Below are 20,700 nucleotides of genomic sequence, written 5' to 3'. Positions count from 1 at the left end.
TCTCTCAAATACATAAATAAAATCTTTAAAAAAAATTGAACTTCTTAGTGTGACGTCTAAGTCCTTTGATAATACAGACCTGGTCTACCAGTTAGCCACCTCTTTTGCTCCTCCCTACCTAAAAAGCCACACTGAACTACTCACGTTCTTTAAGTCCACACTGGCCACTGTTGTTGTTCTGAACTCCCATTTATTTGCAGTTATGCTCAAGCATCACCTTTTAGGGGAAGCATTTCCTGAGCCCTCTCTCTCACCTTTTCTACATTAGTCATCCTCCTTACTTGTCCCCAATACCACCTAATTGCAAGCGTGCCTCTCATCCTCAGCTGTGGGTAGTTTCTGTGAACTGCATGGGGCAGGAAGCATGGGCCTGTTGCCTCTGGCCTCTACTGCACAGATCCAATGGCATATGGTAATGCTCAGCAAAGCTGTGGGATGGAAGAAGGGATGACATCTTACCTTCAGCCAGCCCATCTGGAAGAACCTCCCCAGACGGACGGTGTGGATGGCGAGGCTCAGATCGAGGGGATCACTGCTGATACTGGCTGTGCCCGATCCCAAGTTGTAAGTGTAAACCACACTGCCGTTGTGCAGACCCACAGCCAGGAAATCGTCGCCATTCAACCCTGGGATGAGAAGAAACGTGTGGGGCATGCTTGCTGAGAGAAAATTCAGGAGTCTAGTCAGCTTTGTTTCATCGTCTAGTTCTGAGGCACAGACCAGCATACAAGAAGTTATAATGGACATGCAGCCTCTCGTCCATGCTCAGGTATGTGTGCATCTGGGTATTGTTATTCACACACCCAGGAACTGTGTGAACACTAGAAGTTTTTCTTTGAAGCCGTGAGGGTTCTCGTCAACCCAGAAGCATGATCAATACCTAAAAAGTTGGGATTAAAATCTCATTTTTGTCTGAAGGAAATTCAGTGTGCACTGCACAACACATAGAACTTGATCATAGAGTTGAACTTCTCTGATAGATCAGAAGACTCAAAAGATTGAGATAACTGAGTTTCAGCTTTGAAATTCTATGATTTGAAGTTTTAAGAATGTTATTTCCATAATTGCTCGGGATATGCTATGATTGTTCTATTATAAAAGCTCTTGACCATACGTCTATGACCACTTAAATGTGGGTTGTTTCTGTGTTCCCTATTCTCATTCTCCCTCCATTAATTCAGGACCACCCATGGACAACAGTGAATTGCAAGACCCAGAACATTCAGGATACAGCTGATACAGACCCACGGAGAAAGGGGAAGGTGGCTGGGAAAGAACCAGCATCAGACACGAGAGGAGGGTCCTGGCAGTATGCCTGGTGCCATTAGAAAGATTGGAGATGGTCAACGGTGTCATTCCCAGCAGGTGGGCAGAGCACCCACAGGTCAGAGTTTCTTGAGTTAAGTGGAGACAAGAGACCTGTCCACAGGGAAGAAGGACCTAAATATATCATCCAGTTTCTGAAAGATGTGGTTGTGGACCTTAATACTGAAGTTTTCAGGTAGGAAACTAAGGCAAGGATTTCTGGTCAGAGGAAGAATAGGAGGCCTGATAGAAGTAAGAAGTTTCATCAGGAGGCAAAAAGTAGAAGCGACTCCTTGGACATGGACAAAGTTTGTTGTGAATGTGCACAATATCCTTTTCCTACACTTTTATGGGCAATCTTGTGTTCTCCCTCGGCTTCTGTTGTTAGGCTAAGCAAGGTAAAGGAGAGAAAGATCTGAAGGTTTCTAGATAGTGTAGAGAGGTGGGCTTCCTAAGGCACTGGAAAATGGAAGACAGATATGTAGAGATACTTGAATTTGCCTGTGATTTTCTAATGGGCCTGCCATGGGCCCTGAGCTGGGTTGTTTTGGAAGCTGCTTAGGTGAGTGTGACATGCAGCCAGTGTTGAGGCACTGTGTTACGCACCATCCATGTTGGGAACTCATAACAAATCTCGTTCTCAGGTGATCTCTTCCCCCTCCGTAGTGGTGGAGCAGCTTAGGTGGGTTATACACTTAAAATAGGAAGAATTCCCCGAGAAAACAGATTCAGGAAGGCAGTTTGGCAGAAAGGAGAAAAACCATCAGAAATTGAAGTCTTTTAGACAGTGGTTGGACTTGAGAAGCCAAAGGGAGATAGGGCCGAAGAAAGAATTGTAAGAGCCTCTTCCGTGGGCTGTGAATGGGGATCTTTTTTAAGGCGTTCTAGTGGGCATCTACATGGTCTTTTCAATTGTTCAGACTGTTGGAACGGAGATGGTATTCTGCCAGTGGAACTGGTGGTAGGAGAGCAATTTATGTGAGACATATCCTTATCTCCTTTCTGTCCTCTTGCCATTCCTCCTTCTTCAAGTCATCAAAAGCCTGTGTCATGCCAAGAACAACATAATCCTCAAGGTTCTCCAGCCTGGCTGAGAGGAGATGGGAAGTTTGTCTCAAGAGCCACAGGGATCAGAGGAAGAGCAGCAGTGGGGGCAGTCATGATGACAGGGTGGGAAGGACAGTTAGGAAAATCCAAAAGAAAGTGATTTTTGAGTTGGTTTCTGAGCTAACCCACAAAGCAACAAATGAGAAGTTAGCAGGTAGATGAGGAAAGGGGAGGTTCTGAAGAGGGCTGGTCAAAGCAGAGGGAGTAACACTGCAGTAGAGGCGGTGGAGATGGAATGCTTCCAGGACTGCTGGGGGCTGGGCATGGCTGGCATTTAGTGTCTGTGACAGAAGGAGCCATATCCTTAAGGCTTAGTCTACTGCAATGAATGAGATGCTCAGGAGCCATGAAAGGATTCTGAATGGGAGAATTATAGAAGTTTTAGATTTTATTTACTTATTTTTAAATTTTTATTTATTTATTTTTTAGAGAGAGATTGAAAGAGAAAGAGAAGGGAGGAGGGGCAGGTGGAGAGAGAGAGAATCTTAAGCAATCTTTCCAGCCAGCACGGAGCCTGACGCGGGCTCGATCTCACAGCCCTGATCATGACCCAAGCCAAATCAAGAGTTGGACACTTAACTGACTGAGCCACCCAGGTGCCCCTAGTCTTAGATGTTAGAAGACTCTCAGAGCATTGTTGGGGGCAGAATGGAGGCAGATTTGGAATCTTCCTGGAAGATGGTTCCTGTGACTCAAGAGAAGAGGTTAAGGTCCAAATCAAGGTAGAGGCAGAGGGGATAAAGGAAAGAGGAGGATCGTTTGTGTGTGATCTGGAAGGAAAACCTGAGAGGACAGATCAGTCTGGAGGAATGAGTTGAGGGAGAGGAAGAGCTGAAGGGGTTCCAAAGAGTATGGTTTAAAGAAGCAGGTGGAATGACTGGGTCAGTTATGGAGACAGAAGCCTTGGCAAGGGGCAGGGTGGGGAGAGAGGCTGACGTCAGTTCAGGATACTCCTGCCTGAAGACCTGTCCCGGAACACAGAAGTAGGGATGCACAATAAGCAGATCCAGGGAGCTAATCAAACTGCCAAGCAGATGATCACTTCTTATTTACAAACCACGGGTCCACCCGAGTAGTGTTCCTTTTCTCTGCCACACCTTCTTGTCTGGACTTTTCCTCAGTGGTAACCCCTGACCATGAGGGATGGAAGAGATAAGAGAAAGGAAAGCTATGAACTACCAGAGCCGGTGCCTGGAAGGTGAACGTTACTTCACAGACTTGGAAGTGCTATAGGAAGAGCTTGTCAAAAATAGATTCTAGATTGACCTTACACCACCTGTGTGAGAATCTCTGAAGCGAGGGCCTGGAAATCTATATATTTTAACAGCATCCCCAACCTGACTAAAATTAATAACTCTAGGAGGGCGAGGGCACATGACCATCTGTCACCCAGGGCTTCATGTTCGGAAGGGCCTCATGCTTCGTTTAATGCTCTGTTTTTTTTGTTTTTGTTTTTTTTTTTTTTTAAGATTTTATTTATTTACTTGACAGAGATCACAAGTAGGCAGAGAGGCAGGCAGAGAGAGAGAGGGCGGAGCAGGCTCCCCGCTGAGCAGAGAGCCCTATGCGGGGCTCGATCCCAGGACCCTGGGATCGTGACCTGAGCTGAAGGCAGAGGCTTAACCCACTGAGCCACCCAGGTGCCCCGGTTTAATGCTCTGTTGTCACTTTTTGAATTTCTCCGAACTGTAAGGTGAAGGTGAAGTCCATGGGACAACAGAGCATGACCGAGAACAGGGGCAATACATACATACAAATGCATGTCTGTTGTTTCTTGCCACCTCACTCACAGGTGGTGTTTGTGGCTAGAATCCCTCTAGTACTGTGAGTTTGCTGAGACTCCAACTGAGCACAACGTAAGTGTGTTGCGTGTGAAGACTGCGTAGGTGTGGTGCTGACCACCCCGAGAGGCTATGCTTTCCGCTTGAACCATAAACTTCCTTCTGGCGCGGAAAGGCCATGGTGAGCTCAGAAAGCTGGAAGATGGAGGAGGCTTAGCATTCCTTTCTTACTGTCATTACTTCTCTCCATTGGCTAATCACTTCCACTGAAAGTGGAGACCTCGAGGGAAGGGAAAGAGAGGTAAGTCCGCAGATACCTTTCTTTTCAGTCCTTCCTTACCCCACAGTGAGCTGGGGGGAGAGAGTGCTGATAGAATGTGGGTGTATCAAGGAGTGAAATGAAGACAGTTGACTTAATTTTGTGCAGCAGCTCTTGTGTTCTGGTAAGAAAGAAGTACCCAAGCAGGTACACGCTACAAAATACCAATTGTGTAGTTTTGGTGATTCTGCATATGGGCTAAATGCTCTGATATCTGCATTTTTAAACTGGCATCTCATGATATAAAAATGAATGATAAAAGTCATGTTAATAATTTAGTATTTTACTTAACGTGGACTGACATAAATAGCAATTAAAAGACACCATAAAAGTGGAGAGACCACCGAAGGAAAGAAGAGCTTTCAATACTTTTGATGGCATTTTTTCTTTGTTTTCTGAACAAGAAACCCTGAATTTTCATTTTCCGATGGGCCCCACAATCATGGAGCCGTGCCTGAGGGGGCTCTTTGTTGCCTTCATACAACAAACTGGGAAGGAAGAGCAATGAAAATGAGAGTGATCTGTGCATCCGAGGCTGTTGGGAGGCTCTGTAGGTAGATGAGATGCTGAGACTTGTGGAGGCATATCTGCCTCAGGGTTTGTTGGGTGATGCTGAGGCACATGAGTGCCCGGTAAAGGTCACCTAGCTGCTGGGGTCAGAGCCTGCCTCTGAAGTCAGCCTCATGTCACAGCCTGTGCTCCTAGCCACTGTCCCTGTAGCAGAGCAAGACAAGCTTGTGTCAACCAGAGCTGTACAAACTCCTGCCACCACCAACACTTCCTGAAGGTTCCTTGCTGAGGAGTAAGCGGAGTAATGACATCTCTTAGGAGTTTTCTAGGGATTAAGTGATGTTTAGTATCTAGGTATCATCCCAGTGCCAACCTAGCACCTGGTAGGTTCTCAATAGATGCAATTTTTTTTCTTTCCCCCTTGACTATGGCCTTACCTTAGCTTTGAGTATCTCGTTGTCTTCTCCTGCTTCATTAATACAAAGGCTGGGAAGCAGATATTCCTGACCTGCAAGCTGGAGCACGCATCTGCTTCCAGTTAACCTTTGGGGTCAGGGACAACCGTGAAATTTCTCATTTTTCTTCTTCTTAAAGCCATAGCCCTGATTGCTTCAGTGTGTTAGTCTGATCTAAGTAAAATATTTTGGAAGGGGGCGCCTGGGTGGCTCAGTGGGTTAAGCCGCTGCCTTTGGCTCAGGTCATGATCCCAGGTCCTGGGTTCAAGCCCCACATCGGGCTTTCTGCTCAGCAGGGAGCCTGCTTCCTCCTCTCTCTCTGCCTGCCTCTCTGCTTACTTGTGATTTCTCTCTGTCAAATAAATAAATAAAATCTTAAAAAAAAAAATATTTTGGAGGGCCAACCACGGAGGTGAAATGAAGTGACTTGAAGGTATGGTCTTTTAGCATCCATTTATATGTCTTATGTCACTTTTCTGTAATTTACTGAAGTGAAAATTTCTTGCCTTAAAGCACACAGTAATATGAACAATGCCATATTTCAAACAATCACCACCAAATTTGCATCCTCAAATTTAAGTGTTTGTTTATAACATTGTTCTGTGAGTAGCTTTGAGAAATATATGGGCAATTTCTATTTTTACATTTGTCAATTCACAAAGTTAGAGATGATATTGGGCACTTATACTGTTAGAGATTTTTAGTGTTTGACACAGTGAGTTTTTTCATGAAAAGAACTGGAACTAAGCTCACTTGGTATGCAGAACACAAAGCCACAGCGAATCTTAATGAAACCAGGCTTAGGAAAAAGATTTTTCAGACAAAGCAAGGAATATTTGTTGGATATTACTTAGGAGCTGGTGCTAAGAAGGAAGGATTTAGCAAGATTATGTTGTGCAAGTGGTAAAGAGGGAGGAAGGAAACAATAGGAGATGACTTTGGATGAATAGTAGTTAAGAATAACAAGATCCGGGAAGTGAATAAAAATCCCTTTAGGATGTACAGAAAAAAAAAAAAAGAAACCAACACAAAACCCAAACAAACTTGGGCTCTCATTGGCTAGAAAGAAGAGTCTTACTCAGTTCTACAAATATTGTTACACAGAGAGCTTTGAAGTGGGTGTGTAGTGGCGCACCATATTTAGCGTTGTAACAACTTATAATGACTCTTACAGATTTCATAGGGGAAGATGATGAGATGCTGTGGTCAGAAAAGCATCCGGCTTCATAATGAACAGAACAGTGGCTTAGCAACAGAAGCAAGGACTCAGTCTAAGGGAAGAGGGGTATGGTGGCCAAGGTAACAATGATAAATAATGGACACAAAAGGAACCCTTGTGCTCTGTGGGTGGGAATGCAAACTAGTGTGGGCACTGAGAAAATCAGTATGGAGGTTCTTCAGAAAAACTAAAAATAGAGTTACCACATGATCCAGTAATTCCACTAGTGGGTACTTATCCAAAGAAAATGAAAACACTACTTTGAAAAGACACATGCATCCCTGTGTTTATTGCAACACTATTTACAATAGCTGAGATATGGACATGTCCATTGATATATGAATGGATACAGATCATGCATATCACACACACACACACACACACACACACACACACAGGAATACTACTCAGCCATAAAAAAGAATGAAATCTTGACATTTTCAACAACATGGATGGATCTAGAGGGTATTATGCTCAGTGAGTAAAGTCAAACAGAGAAAGACTAATGCTACATGATTTCAGTTATATGTAGAATTTAGAAAAAAAGAAAAACAAACAAAAGAAGCCAAAACAGACCCTTAAATATAGAGAAGAAATCGGTGGTTACTGGACGGGAGTAATGAGGAGATGGGCAAGATGGGTCAACAGGAGTGCGAGGTACAGGCTTGCCGTGATGGAATGAATAAGTCACTGGGATGAAAGGTGCAGCATATGGAATCCAGTTGATGGTTTTGCGATAGTGTTGTATGGTGACCGACGGCATCTACACGGTGGGCATAGCATAGCCTACGACTCGTGTGAATCGCTATGTTGCACACCTGAAATTAATGCAGCGCGGTGTATCAACTATAGTTCAATTAAAACAAAATGGAGACAAGGTGAAGGATGCCGCCATGGATATTCTGGAAGGAAAGACCAAAGAGCTTGAATTTTACTGGCTTTGTTTGTAGTTTGTTTTTAAACCCAAGGGTTTTAGTATTTATACCAGCAGTTCTCCAACCTGGTGGGACCATATCAGTATAGCCTCTGATTAACGGGCATGTGTGGACAGGAAGGGGAAATCTGTTATACAGGAGGGAGGGAGGGTACCAGAGGCGTCAGACAGTCAGCCCAGGAGAAATCGCACAGGTCACTTCGGCCTAAAGGAAAAAGAGAGAGAGACAGACAAAGAGAGAAAATAGGTAGACCTTGGCAGCACCCAAGGACACCCTATGGTGATTGTAGTGGATTTTTTTATGAGGAAAAAAACCATGCAAATTCAGTAGCAGTAATTAGAGTTGGTCTTAACGAGCTTCACCTTGAAGGAACGCCTGGACAAGAGTAGCTAGTGGTTGGAACCATTGTTTCATCAACGAAGTCCTTAAAAGGAAGAATAAGACTCATGTATAAAATAACTAATCCAAACCTATGCATCGGAGAGAACTTCTGGGAGAACCTGTCCTGCGGCTTCTCCCACTGATCCTGGTCAGTAGCTGTCTGTAGTAAATCATAAAGCTGCATGTGCATGTGCTCTCACTTGGTCTGCTTAGAGGGATTAGAACCACTGGGCTGGGAAGAGGCAGAAGCTCATTCTCAGGTGCCCGGTGAGGATTCAGAACTGTCAGAAGGTTGTTCTGAGGGGGCATATTGGGAATCTAAAATGTGTCTAGAGACAGTGCCCTAATATTCCTGTGTATTTCAGCGCTCACCAGGCTTAAAGGTTATTATTGAGACTTTTAATGTCACGGAAACATGATAATTCCTGTTCAGCTGTCCAGCAATCTTTTAATTCCAATAGAAAAAAAAAAACTTTCTGAAGTATGAAATTTTGATTTATAACTACAGAAAGAGCGAACGTGATTTGTTATTATTTCCTCAAACTATTCTTCCAATATGGTAAAGTATTATCATATATTAAATCTAATTTACCTCTCTAAAAATGATAGGGTACTTGGGACCCAAGGAGATAAGCAGCGCCCCAGGGTCACAAAGACACGAGAGTTCAATCTTGCGCTCTTTGCTCATGGAACTTCTGGCTGCTCATTTCCTCTTCTCTCTCTCTTGTGAAAAAAATGGTGATGATAACACTAACACAGGACTGTCTCTAGCAACAACTTAAAGTGGATTTTTCCTCTCCCTTCTTACTTTCCTGTCCTGAAGGAAAGAAAATATGGGAGAGGAGCCACTAAGATGACGTTGTCACTTTCTGGTCCACTGAACCCTGAGTGGTGAATGGCTCCTGATGACTGGTGCGACTTCTCTTCTGAAAAGCCCATCCTTGTGTGCAGACAGACACTTTGTCGGCATATTTGACTGTTACTCCAGGGCCTATAAAACTTTTAGATTTCTGAAAGAAGGAAACAGTCTTTTGATCAGATATTCTTGACATTGGAATAAATGATGCTGACACAGAGACACCAGGATAAACAGAACGAAGCTTTAGTTGACTATTCAAATGTTCCTGGGAGGGCAGAGCCGGTTTTCAGAGAGGAAACTGAATTAGATAGGAGTAAAGAATTAGGTAGGTGTGAGTGATTTCAGGAAAATAATGGGAGCAGCTTATGAAATCAGAATCAAAGCTAACGTGAAGCAAAGCAAAAATATATCTAGCTTGATGTGTGAGAAATAAGACCCAAAAGAATGAAAGTCTCCTCTACCGGAACAATATGTATGAAGTGGCACAGGATTCTAGGATTCTAGGATTCAATGATGGTGTCTGCTTTAGTGGGTGCTAAACTAAAATTAAGATGACTGGAGGTTTTGGGGCGCCTGGATGGCTCAGTCAGTTAAGCATCCGATCCTTGACCTCAGCTCAGGTCTTGATCTCAGGGTCGTGAGTTCACACCCCACGTTGCTACTTAAAAAAATGAAGGAAAGAAAAAAGAAAAAGAAAAAAAAAAGATTGGAGATTTTTGAATGAGCTCTTCAGGAGCATACAGTCTCGGTTTGTCTTAAGATCTGTACTGTACAGCTTCTCTCTCCTCTCTCTTTTTCAAAAAGATTTATTTATTTACTTATTTATTTAAGAAAGAGCGAGAAAGTAGGTGGAGAGGTAAAAGGAGAGGGAGAAGCAGACCCTCTGCTGAGTGTGGAGCCCCACACGGGGCTTGATCTCATGACCCTGAGATTGTGACCTGAGCAGAAACCGAGAGTACAGGTGCCCCGTACTGTACAGCTTCTCATCATAGTGGCGAGCTTCCAGCTTCCTGTTCAGTCAGATACGACCATTAAACTAAGGATATTCTAGAACTTCGAAAGCGTCAGAACCATACACAGCCGTGTCCATGATGTTTCTTTGGTAGCCATGGTGTACAATGGAGACTGAGTCATTTCCACTTCGGGAGATCAAGGGATTAAAATGCGAGCAAGGGGGGCACCTGGGTGGCTCAGTGGGTTAAGCCGCTGCCTTCGGTTCAGGTCATGATCTCAGGGTCCTGGGATTGAGTCCCGCATCAGGCTCTCTGCTCGGCGGGGAGCCTGCTTCCCTCTCTCTCTCTCTGCCTGCCTCTCTGTCTACTTGTGATCTCTCTCTGTCATATAAATAAATAAAATCTTAAAAAAAAATGAGAGCAAGGTAAACTGGCTACTGTTTGTGGTCAAGGCAAGGTGATGGCCTGGCTTCCAGCTGTGCTGGTGAAGACGCAGTGAGGGAAGGCGACAGTGACAACAAACGCAATGCTGTGCTCAGAGCACGTGAGAATGTCATAAACCACCTTTCCCGAGGCTACATATGGCTCGTATTTTTCTATGTTTTGAACAGGAAGCACTGAGACTACAAAAAGTAGGGAGATCTGGATCTCTCTTGCTGTGTGCTATCAGAGATGAGATCATGACAATAAGGGATATAGGCACCAGTGGCTGGGGCCACTTGAATTTCCATCAGGTGCTTGCTGGAGGTGTAGAACAAAGAGTGAGAATGTGGGCTTGTAGGTAACGGATTTGCACTTGGCGCCTCCTCTTTTTTTTTTGTTCCTCTGGATGTTCTTCTATGAGATCAAGATTATGCCCATTGAACTATACATAAATGAACTTTCCCTTCCATACTTAAAAAAAAAAAAAAAAGAGGGTGCCTGGGTGGTTCAGTCGGTTAAGTGTCAGACTCCTGATTTCGGCTCAGGTCACCATCTCGGGCTGGTGGGATCAAGCCCTGTGTTGGGCTCTGTGCTCAGGGAGAGTCGGCTTGAGGGTTCTTTCCCTCTGCTCCTTCCCCTGCTGGCATGTACGCTCTCTCTCTTTCTAAATAAATAAATAAAATCTTAAAAAATAAAAAAAAATGTAAAAAGGGAGGTGGATTTGCAAGGATCTATATATTTTTGTCACTTCAACTCCATTTAAGCACTGGTCAAATGTGACAATTCTCATGTATTTCTTGTCAGTAAAATGACTTAGTTTAACTTTTTCGGGACAATCTTAAGAGTTCGAATTATTTAATAACTTAGACCACTTTGACACTACAGTCCAGGTTATTTAATTTCACAAAGACTAAGATTTGATAGTTTTGCGTTTTTCAGGAAGAAATTCTCACAATTTCTAGTCACTCTGATGTGATTATGGAAGAAAATAATGAACATTCTTCATTGGAGAAAATATTGGGTACGAGCGTACACCGTCAGTTATGTTACAAAATGCAGTACTGTGAAGTTGGGAGATGTGTTATATTACGGATTTGGCTACAAGCTGCTCTCTTCTTCATCAGGCATCTTCCTTCTGCCTGATCTGAAGCCAGGCTCCATAAAGAACAGGCTGAGCTGATTGGATTTTGTGACACGCCCCCCTTCATTTTTCTTTTTCTGTACTAGAGATGACATTCATTTCATTTTTTTCCCCCAGAAAAACATCAGGCTCTATTTACGTGGTCTTATTTCTGTTACAGTTAATAACTGAGGGCTTGAAGTAAATAAGAAGTTATTTGGCATGAAATATGAGGTAACCTTTCATAGTTAATTACCGCAGCAGAGGAGACCTACACGCTAGGGACTGACAGAGAGCTAAGTGCACAAAGCACTTAGTACATAGATCAAGTAAGCAGGAAGTTACAGATTTTTCTCTGATTCTATCACTGTATTATGCCTTTATAATATGGGCTAATGTTGAGATTTTAACTTATATTTCAATGATGTGAACAGAGACACATGTGTCCCCTCCCCCCCTTTGTTTAGGTCCTACCTTCTTCACTGCCATCCACATCGATCTTGATATCCAGTATTACAAGCTAACCGGGATAGTCTATGTCTTCAGAGAGCCTTTCAGTTAGTGAAAGAATCAATAAGTATGTAATTATTGATTTCTCACACAGTACCAATCCTGTGAATGATGCAGTTGGGGATACAAAAGATATGAAATGAATGGATGGTCTAAAAGGAATTTAAGATGAATCTTGCCGAGGGGCAAGATTCAGATTATGAAATTGCCAGTATTCTAGTGTTTTTGATTTATGAATATGGTACCTTCATATGACTTAATAGTTGTGATTGTGAATAACAAAGCAGTATATAATTATTATGGGATATAAACTAGAAGTTGTACATAGGCTTTGTGTTGATAGCTATAAGGAGCCCCGAATTCATCAGAGGATGTTGGGTAGAACTGGAAAAGGTAAAGAGAACTGGGTCAGGCATTCCAGGTGAGAGGAAGCTTTGAAGGGAGAGTGAATGGGGGCAAGTAAACTGGCTGCTTACACAGACATCAGGCTGGGGACTCGCTGGGGCCCAGGCTGGGAGAGGATGGGAACGGGGATGCTGGCGGGGCTGCTCTCGCACTAACTATAGAGGACTGATGGAAATGGAAGGCACAGAATGAGAAACATGCAAATGGAAAGAAATTCCCTGATCCTCCTCCTAGGATGAGCATTCTGCTTTCTGAATTCCATCTTCTGTGTCAGTTACGTGCCTCTTTTCATTCAGCGATGTCTATGTTCCCGGTAGGCATTAGACAGAGTGATGGAGGCTGTGTGCACCAGACATGGCTTCTTAGCTCTGATGTAGGGCTAAGGTAACAAAATTTTGCTACCAATTCAGACTCCCTGAATTGATTGTTAGTTTTAGTGCAACAGGGACTGGGGATTTTTGCCTTCATTCTTCCAAAAACGTGTAATGACTGTCTATATGTGACAGCCACTCTTGTTATAAAAAAGAACCCCCGAAGAGATCCCAGCAGTTAAAAGAAGATAGGATATTGGTTTCCAGCAAACTGCAGTGAGATTAATTCTTAAATTTTCCTGGAAGGGTTAAAGACTTCAAAGAAGAATGATCTTTTGAGCTGAGGCTTAAAGGATAGAAGTGTTTTGGAGGAAGACAAGTGACGTGTGGGTGGCTCAGGAAGGTGGAACAGCCCAGCACAAGCACAGAAGTGAGGACACAGTGACACAGCACAGAAGGTCCGTGTGTCCAGTGCAGCCAGCTATAGGGTAGAGTGAAGGAAAATGAGGTTGTGTGATAGGCAGGGACTGGCAAACATCTGTACATAGTATACAAAGGATCTTGCTACATACGTTGTGATGAAGCATCCTGATTAAGCAAGATAAGTTTGGATCTGAATGTTTAGAATGATCCCCTGTAGCAAAGAGGGGAGGAGAGGGGAGGAGGGGCATGACTGCAGGAGTGTGTGATAGACTGGGCATGATGAGGAGAAGAAAGAATAAAGAAGGAGAAAATACAAAAAGGAATTGGGAGGTAAAATGGACAGACTTTGGTGCTGGGTGGAACGTGGGCGACAAAATGAAGAGAAGGCAAAGACTGTGTCTGTCTTATTCATAAGTGTATCTTTAGTACCTAGAAGAATGCCTCATCAAGGCCTCAGCAAATATTTGTCAAAATGAATAAAAGGAAGAAATCTAGATGACTCCTGGGCTTCTAGCTGGAGCAGAATGTTTATTAATGGCAGTTGCCGGCAGAAGGGAGACAGGAGGGGAAGATAATGTAATCACTGTGGATCACCGTGGGACGTAGTGACGGTTTCCAGAAAAGTCAAACTATAAGACACACACTATAAGGGAGTGGGAGCTATGGAATGAAGAAGAGCTAATAAAGGAAATGCCAAGAATGACTGCAGAAACACGGGCATAGGATTAGTCAGGTTACCATCGCAAGTCACGTGAGACACTTTCAAGCTGAAATGTTTGACAGGGTGATTTGTCTAGAGCGTTCAATGAGAAAGAAATCTGGCAAAATCAGTGCCCAGCTTTGGGGAATCAGGGAGGAATGTCCTCAGTGTTGGGCAGTGAAGGTCCCTTGCCTTTTTATGCGGATGTGTCAGAAATTAGAGGTTGGCTTATATTTCATTTATACAAACTCTGCGGCTTTGTGCATCTTTTAGCCTGAGAAAGAAAGATGAAGGCAGCATAGGAAATGGTGATTTTAGTGGTAAAAACCAATAAGCAGGTCAGAGATTGATGTTACCAAACGATTAAGAAAAACACCTAAGCGCGGAGATAACAATGACTTAGATCGTAGTTTCTTATATAGATCTGACAACTGCAAATTGTATGGTTGATATTAATCAGAATCATTATGTTTTAAAGGAATGTGTATTTCTTTAATGAGTAGTTTTGTGTGACATAAATTGACAAGTCATATCAACATATGACATTATGGGCATTGATTACGGATCTCAGTCCATCTCCAGATATGGTCTAATTTAGCAGGTCTCTGGAGGGTTTGAGTAGTTGCTCCCAGATATTAATTACACAAAAAGCACATAATGTGCTTGATAAAATTCTGTTTTTTGATTTAAGAGGGTTTGGGAATTAGTATCTTAACAAGCACCTTCATGTGATTCTGACACAGGCGTGAAGAGGTCCTTCTTAGAGAACGCTGCCTTAAAAAGCTCTTTGGCGCTACTTGCATTTTTAAACTGGTGTTCTTGCTCCCTCACGTGGTCGAATGTGGAACTGCATACTTCAGATTTTTCATTTTCACTCTGGACAACAGAGCTCCACAACTCATCTACTGTTATCTAGCCTTTATTTAGCCATCGTATATACCTGAAAATGCAGTGCAGCATGCGCTTTCAGCTCCTATAAAGCAGATGACTACAGAAGACCAAAAAATGTCACAAGAAAGATTCCACAATTTACAAATGCTGTGGCTAAAGCTTCGCTTTTCACGTGTTTGTTTTTGAGAATTTTGAAGGACTCTTCATAGAAGAATAATGAAGAGTTACTCAGTGGCAGCATTTTCGTGGGCCAAGTGTTTATCCTTTCCTTGGGTTCTTCTTCTCAATCTTTCGGAATTTAGAAGATTTCTTTTAAAACAAGACAGAGCCAAGGTCTTCAATGCTCATTTGAATTTTTCATTAGCCAGGGTTTTTTTTTTTTTTTTTTTTTTTTCATGTGTGTGGGGAGGGGGTGCTAATTAAAAGGATATAATCGATAAACATATGATGCAAGGGTAAAAATTCTGTCTTTTCTCCCTTTCTTCCTCCCTGACTTCTGGCAGTCACTCAATAGGTATTTATTAAAACCATCCGAGAGGCTTCTTGGCAATGTAGTGATACCTGGGACACCGTCTTTATGAAGGAGAGAAGTTTAGCAAACCCCAGTTTGTAATCAAGGGTCTGTGCTCTATGTGCCCGGCAGGTTCTTAAGGCTCAGAGGCAGGGGAGACTGCCGGAAGGGGTGGGAGGAGGGTGGCCACTGGGAAATCCTGATGGAGAAGATGGCATCTGGACTGGAAAGCCCTAAGAATGGCTACTTTGTAAAACCTTGTGCAGCTGTGTTGCTGTCTTACACATCATACAATTATCTGTTTTTAGGTATTCATTATTCAGTGCTGACTGTGGGTCAGGCAAGTGTGCTCCGTGTAGGTGTATAAAGTCAAAGACCACTGGCTTGGTCTCTGTCCACATAAAGCTCCCATTCTAGCAGTGGAGACAGACAAAGATAAACTATCTAAGAAATAAACTGAGGGGTAGGCTTTGAAGAAAATAAATAAGAAGCTGGGGCAGAGAATGGGTGCAGTGTGATAGCATCTACTTTTGTGAAGGTGGCTGGGGACGGCCTACCTGAGAAAATCTAAGCCGCCATATTACTGAGCCCCGTTCTCAGTTTCAAGTGCTTTTCCTGTCCTGACTACATTAATCCTCACAACTCCATTAGAGCATGTACCGTTATTAAACCATCTGACAAGGGAGGAAACTGAGGCACGGAGACATTAAGTAACTTAACACACAATCTGTAGGTGGTGGAGACTGGATCCAAGTCTACACGTTTGGGTCCCACAGCCTGCTCTCGGCCCCTCTGGCAGCCGTCTCTTGTCACGGCAGAGGAAATAAGCCGCACAAAGCCTCTGCGTGCGACAGGCAAGCGCTGGGTGGTTAAGGCACTGGAAGATGTGTAGAAGAGGAGCACAGAGACGGAGGGAGGTTGGAGACGGAGCCAGGGGCCTGATCCTGAAGGCTCCCAGAGGACACGGTGAGGAGGTCTAGACTGCATTCCAGGTAGAGTGGAAAGGCACAGGTGGGTTTTCAGCAAGGTTTTTAGAAAAAAGTAACTTGCTGTAATCGGAGAAGGATCTGCAGGCAGCAAAGTCAGGAGGGAGATCAGGTTGGAGGAGGTCATGCAGTTTCCGGCAGGAGAGATGGGGCGGAGATTCGAATGGACTTCGGAGGTTGGAATGATCACAGTTCACATGATGAAGTGCTCCCCTCCCCCCATCCTCCCAGAAGTGGTCAGAGGCTGACACACCACCCTTCACTTGGGCTGTGGGCTCCTTTCAGACACGTGTTAATTCAGAAGCCAGTGTTCATAATTAGAGGAAGGCACTGAACCAGTCAAATAGAAGAGAACATGTTATTTCCCCTAGCACGAGAGAATCCCTGATGGTTGAGAGAAAGGTTCCTTTCTGGTGTAACATGTTGATTTCACAGATGAGAATACTGAACTCAGAGAAAGTAGGTGATTAATTGTTTAACTACTTAGCTGCTGACTCAGGAATCAAATATACGCGCTTTTCCTTGATTCCACACAAGCACAACTGGTTTCTACTTAGACAAATTTAACTTGTAGGTTCATTTCCCACCAATTCTAGGGCATTGGAGGCCTTTATGACAGGCCGAGCACTTTCTTAATTACTTACTTCTTTAATTTGGAATAGTTTCCTTTGAGGGCAACCATTCCCATTTCACAACACATGGTGAAAATGATGTCCCTTCTGAGAATTTCCCTTCTCTCCTTATATATGGAAACACAAAGAAACAGGGGAAAGGACAAGTCAATAAGCTCATGTCTCATGTGACATATGTTCACCTTCTCTGTCCTCACGTTTGCCTGCTGGAATTCTTGCCCTTGCTGATAAGCAGCAGCCCTGGTGTGAACAGGGCTTTGGAAAGGGTCAGGGAATGTCTAAACACCTTGGACTGTAAGGACCATGCTCGAGGCAGAAAACAGGAGGAGGCTGTTTGCAGGCAAATGTCTCCTTTATCCACAGCTAATAAGAGGAACCCTGAAGAATTTCTAAAGTATTCTTAAAGGAGCTAAGCCAATCCTAGAGGGGTCAATTAATCTTACCATGGCCCTTCTGTCCAGTGAAAAATATTAAGTTATTTTGCAGTGCCGAGTGATTATTTGCCAGCTGAAACTTCAAGTGGAATTCATAACTGAAGCCGATGTCTGGGATCCGTGAATAAGCCAGAAATGACGTGTATCCGAAGGCGTCTGTGCCCCTGAACCTGGGCCGAGAAATATCAGCAGCTGTGGAAAAACCCAAACCAAATAGTTAAAATAAATCTGAACATGTCCTTGTAAAAGGAGGGCTATGTTTTGCTGATGCATCTGGCCGGGGAGTCTGTTTACTATCACGTTAATTAGACTTAAGTGCCCATCAGCATTGAGTAACTGAGTGAGTCAATGGGGAGTTTCAAAACCAAACAAAGGAAGTTCAGTGTTTTGAGAGCCTGTATATAAAACTTTCACTCGCACACCCTTTCTACATAAGAAAGAACTGACTTAAAAAGCAAAACCCTATATTTTGAAGAGTTATTTTCAAAATAAAAGAGATCACTGGTGGTCAAAGTATTTGCCCAGGTGCTGTGTAAGGGTGATTTGGCATCCAAGCACTGGCCATGACTTAGAGAGAATCTAGCAGCTTGAAATTGGGCTTTTCAAATCCTGCGATTTTGGAAAAGCCAAAGCCATAGGTCGGTGTGGGAAGGCCAAGACGTGGGCAGGCAACAGATCAGTTTCCATCATATTGTCAATGACCAGAACATTTCTTTAGGTAGAAATTGTTATGCCCCAATAATGGGTCCGTGATTAAAGGAGCGAGACTGATATAAAGCGAAGGTCAAGCAAAGCTTTAGTTCGTGCCAAGCATCAAGAATCTAACCGAATGTTCAGGGACGCACCTCTTACAAGACAGGGTGACCCTTCTCTGTTTCACAGTCTAGCTTTTAAGGGCAAAGGCCATGAGGTCGGGCCTGGCCATGCACAGGTGACCAATGAGATTGTAACACACACAGGAAACTCCACAGTGATGCTAGGTGACCAATTGAATTACAATTTACCTAGTAGACATTTGACCCAGCCTATCACCTTGGTTGGGACTGGCGGCCAAAAAGCTCCCAAAGGGCGGGGCCCATACTCTTTGGTAACCAGGGAGACAGTATGCATCCCCCCACTGATCTGATGTCTCCACTTGGCCTGACCCACGCTTGTATCTGGGCTTTGTTACCTGGAGCTGGTTTCTGGGACTTGTTTTTAAGTGAATCCCCTGGGGGAAGGGGAGCAGGGACAGTTTAACTTTAATGAAAGCCTCTTGCTAAGTAGGTCCTTACAGAAATCTTTGTTTTGTAAAAAAACAAACAAACAAACATGTGTAGGGGCGCCTGGGTGGCTCCTTCAGTTAGATATCTGCCTTCTGCTCCTGACCTGGGGTCCTGGGATGGAGCCCCACACAGCCTCCCTGCTGAGCAGGAAGCCTGCTTCTCCCTCTCCTACTCCCCCTGCTTGTGTTCCTGCTTTCACGTCTCTCTCTCTCTCTCTCTCTGTCAAATAAATAAATAAAATCTTTTTTTTTTTTTAATACCGAAGACTTTTTTTTTTTTTAATTTTATTTATTTATTTGGCAGACAGAGATCACAAGTAGGCAGAGAGGCAGGCAGAGAGAGAGGAAGGGAAGCAGGCTCCCCGTTGAGCAGAGAGCCCAATGTGGGACTCGATCCCAGGACCCTGGGATCATGACCTGAGCCGAAGGCAGAGGCTTAACCCACTGAGCCATCCAGGCGTCCCAATAAATAAAATCTTTAAAAAAAAAAAAAAAGTTTATTTTTGCTCTGTTACAATGCTTGTTAAAAAAATGAAAGCATGGGTTTCATGGGATTGAAACTGCAGGGAGATTTAGTAGAAACAGGAAATGGTTAAAAAACGAAGTTCAAGAGCCATTGTGGACAAAACAATTTAATTGAGGGGTACCATTAGCCAGCTGGGCTTTCTGTCCTGCCTCTAATCTTGTTTCCAACTTTCCTCTTTGATTGCTCTGTTCTGTTTGTAAATAGTCCCAACCGGCTTCTATTTCCCCCATCCCGAGAGGATCACAGGAAACAGGAAGGGGGATGTTGATCCCTATCCCTGTCTGTTAGGGATGGTATTCCCACATTAAAGGATGTTCCCTGGATCTATTCTTATTAGTTTGAGATAGCTTGACAGAGGGAAGAAGAGCTTGTTTTGATTACCCTTCATTGTTCTCCTCTTCTCTAGAGAGGTTGCCTCTCCTAGGAAGTTGTAAAACTAGAATTTTTATAAGCCTTAAGAAATATCCTCACCTAATGCTTGAAACAAAAGAGCTTGTTATGTCTGGTTATAATTGTTTATACAGCAAATAATTGTACTATCCTGGGAAAAGTGATTCTACTTCTCAGAGGCTTTTATTTCTGTTTGTTTTGTGTAACTGTTGAAGTAGGGTAACTGTGTGGAATCAGCAGAATAAGATTTTGTTTAAATCTTATCAGTTTATTCCTTGGGATGTGTGGCCTAGAATAAGTATTCTTTTTCTGAAAACTCACCAGCGTCTCAGCATGATTTTGAGACATACCATCTCTTACATTTATTTATTTATTTTTTTATCTAATGAAGTGATTTATGGTCTGTGTTCCAGAGACAATAGGCGAGGCTCTTTCTATCAGGGATTTCACTAGCTGTGGCCTCATAGATAGGATAGTTGAAGGAAATGAAATGTACTGGAATTGAAAGAAAATAAAAAACTGACAGTGTTTGATGTTGCCAGTAAAACAATAGAACTCAACTAAATTTAATGCTAAAATAGAGGATTTTTTTTCTTTTTGGAATGACTTTTTAAATAATATATCTTCCTTATAATAATTTACAACTGGGTCTACCTAAAAGTTTAGTACTACATTCGGGTTAGATCAAGACATATACATCTTGTACGTATTTCACTGTCAGACGCTGTGCTGGATGCTGGTGACAAAGACAATAGAGCACCATCCCAACCCTCAAGGAACAAGTGTGTGGTCAACCAACTTATCCAAATGAACTGGATGGAAAGTTGAGTTGGAAGCTGATGAGCAGCAATTCACCTGGCAGATAAAAAGGAAAGGTCATTTTAGGTTGAAAGAATAGCTTGTTTTCAGGTGAGGAGGCCCAAACAGCATGTTGTACTCAAGGAACTCATGGGGTATACCAATTTTAAAATGAAGTATTAAAAGGAAAAGTACAAGGAAATGTAATGAGGTAGTCAAACAGGAGTCGAATTATGAAGGCCTTGACATTTTTTCTTTTTTCTTTTTTTTTTTTAAGATTTTATTTTTTATTTGACGGAGAGAAATCACAAGTAGGCAGAGAGGCAGGCAGAGAGAGAGGGGGAAGCAGGCTCCCCACTGAGCAGAAAGCCCTATGTGGGGCTCGAACCCAGGACCTGGGATCATGACCTGAGCCGAAGGCAGCGGCTTAACCCACTGAGCCACCCAGGCGCCCCAACCTTGACATTTTTTCTATAATCTTTGAGTGTTGGGCAAGGTAAGAGTTGCCTTTTAGAAATATCACTCTAGGGCGCCTGGGTGGCTCAGTGGGTT

At 43.3% G+C, this 20,700-nt stretch overlaps 1 protein-coding gene across 1 annotated transcript in view; it reads right to left on the bottom strand.

The window, feature by feature from the left end:
- Nucleotides 1-20,700, bottom strand: part of EYS (eyes shut homolog) — a 1,828,849-nt gene that overhangs the window by 54,393 nt on the left and 1,753,756 nt on the right. Inside the window, 2 exon segments of the mRNA XM_047734324.1 lie at nt 460-626; nt 17,180-17,362. Coding sequence (XP_047590280.1) covers nt 460-626; nt 17,180-17,362 — 350 coding nt within the window.

The sequence above is a fragment of the Lutra lutra genome, chromosome 6, assembly GCF_902655055.1.
Source record: "Lutra lutra chromosome 6, mLutLut1.2, whole genome shotgun sequence".
Taxonomy (NCBI): domain Eukaryota; kingdom Metazoa; phylum Chordata; class Mammalia; order Carnivora; family Mustelidae; genus Lutra; species Lutra lutra.
Note: the sequence above shows the minus strand (reverse complement) of the source record. Positions and strands in the feature narration are given on the sequence as shown.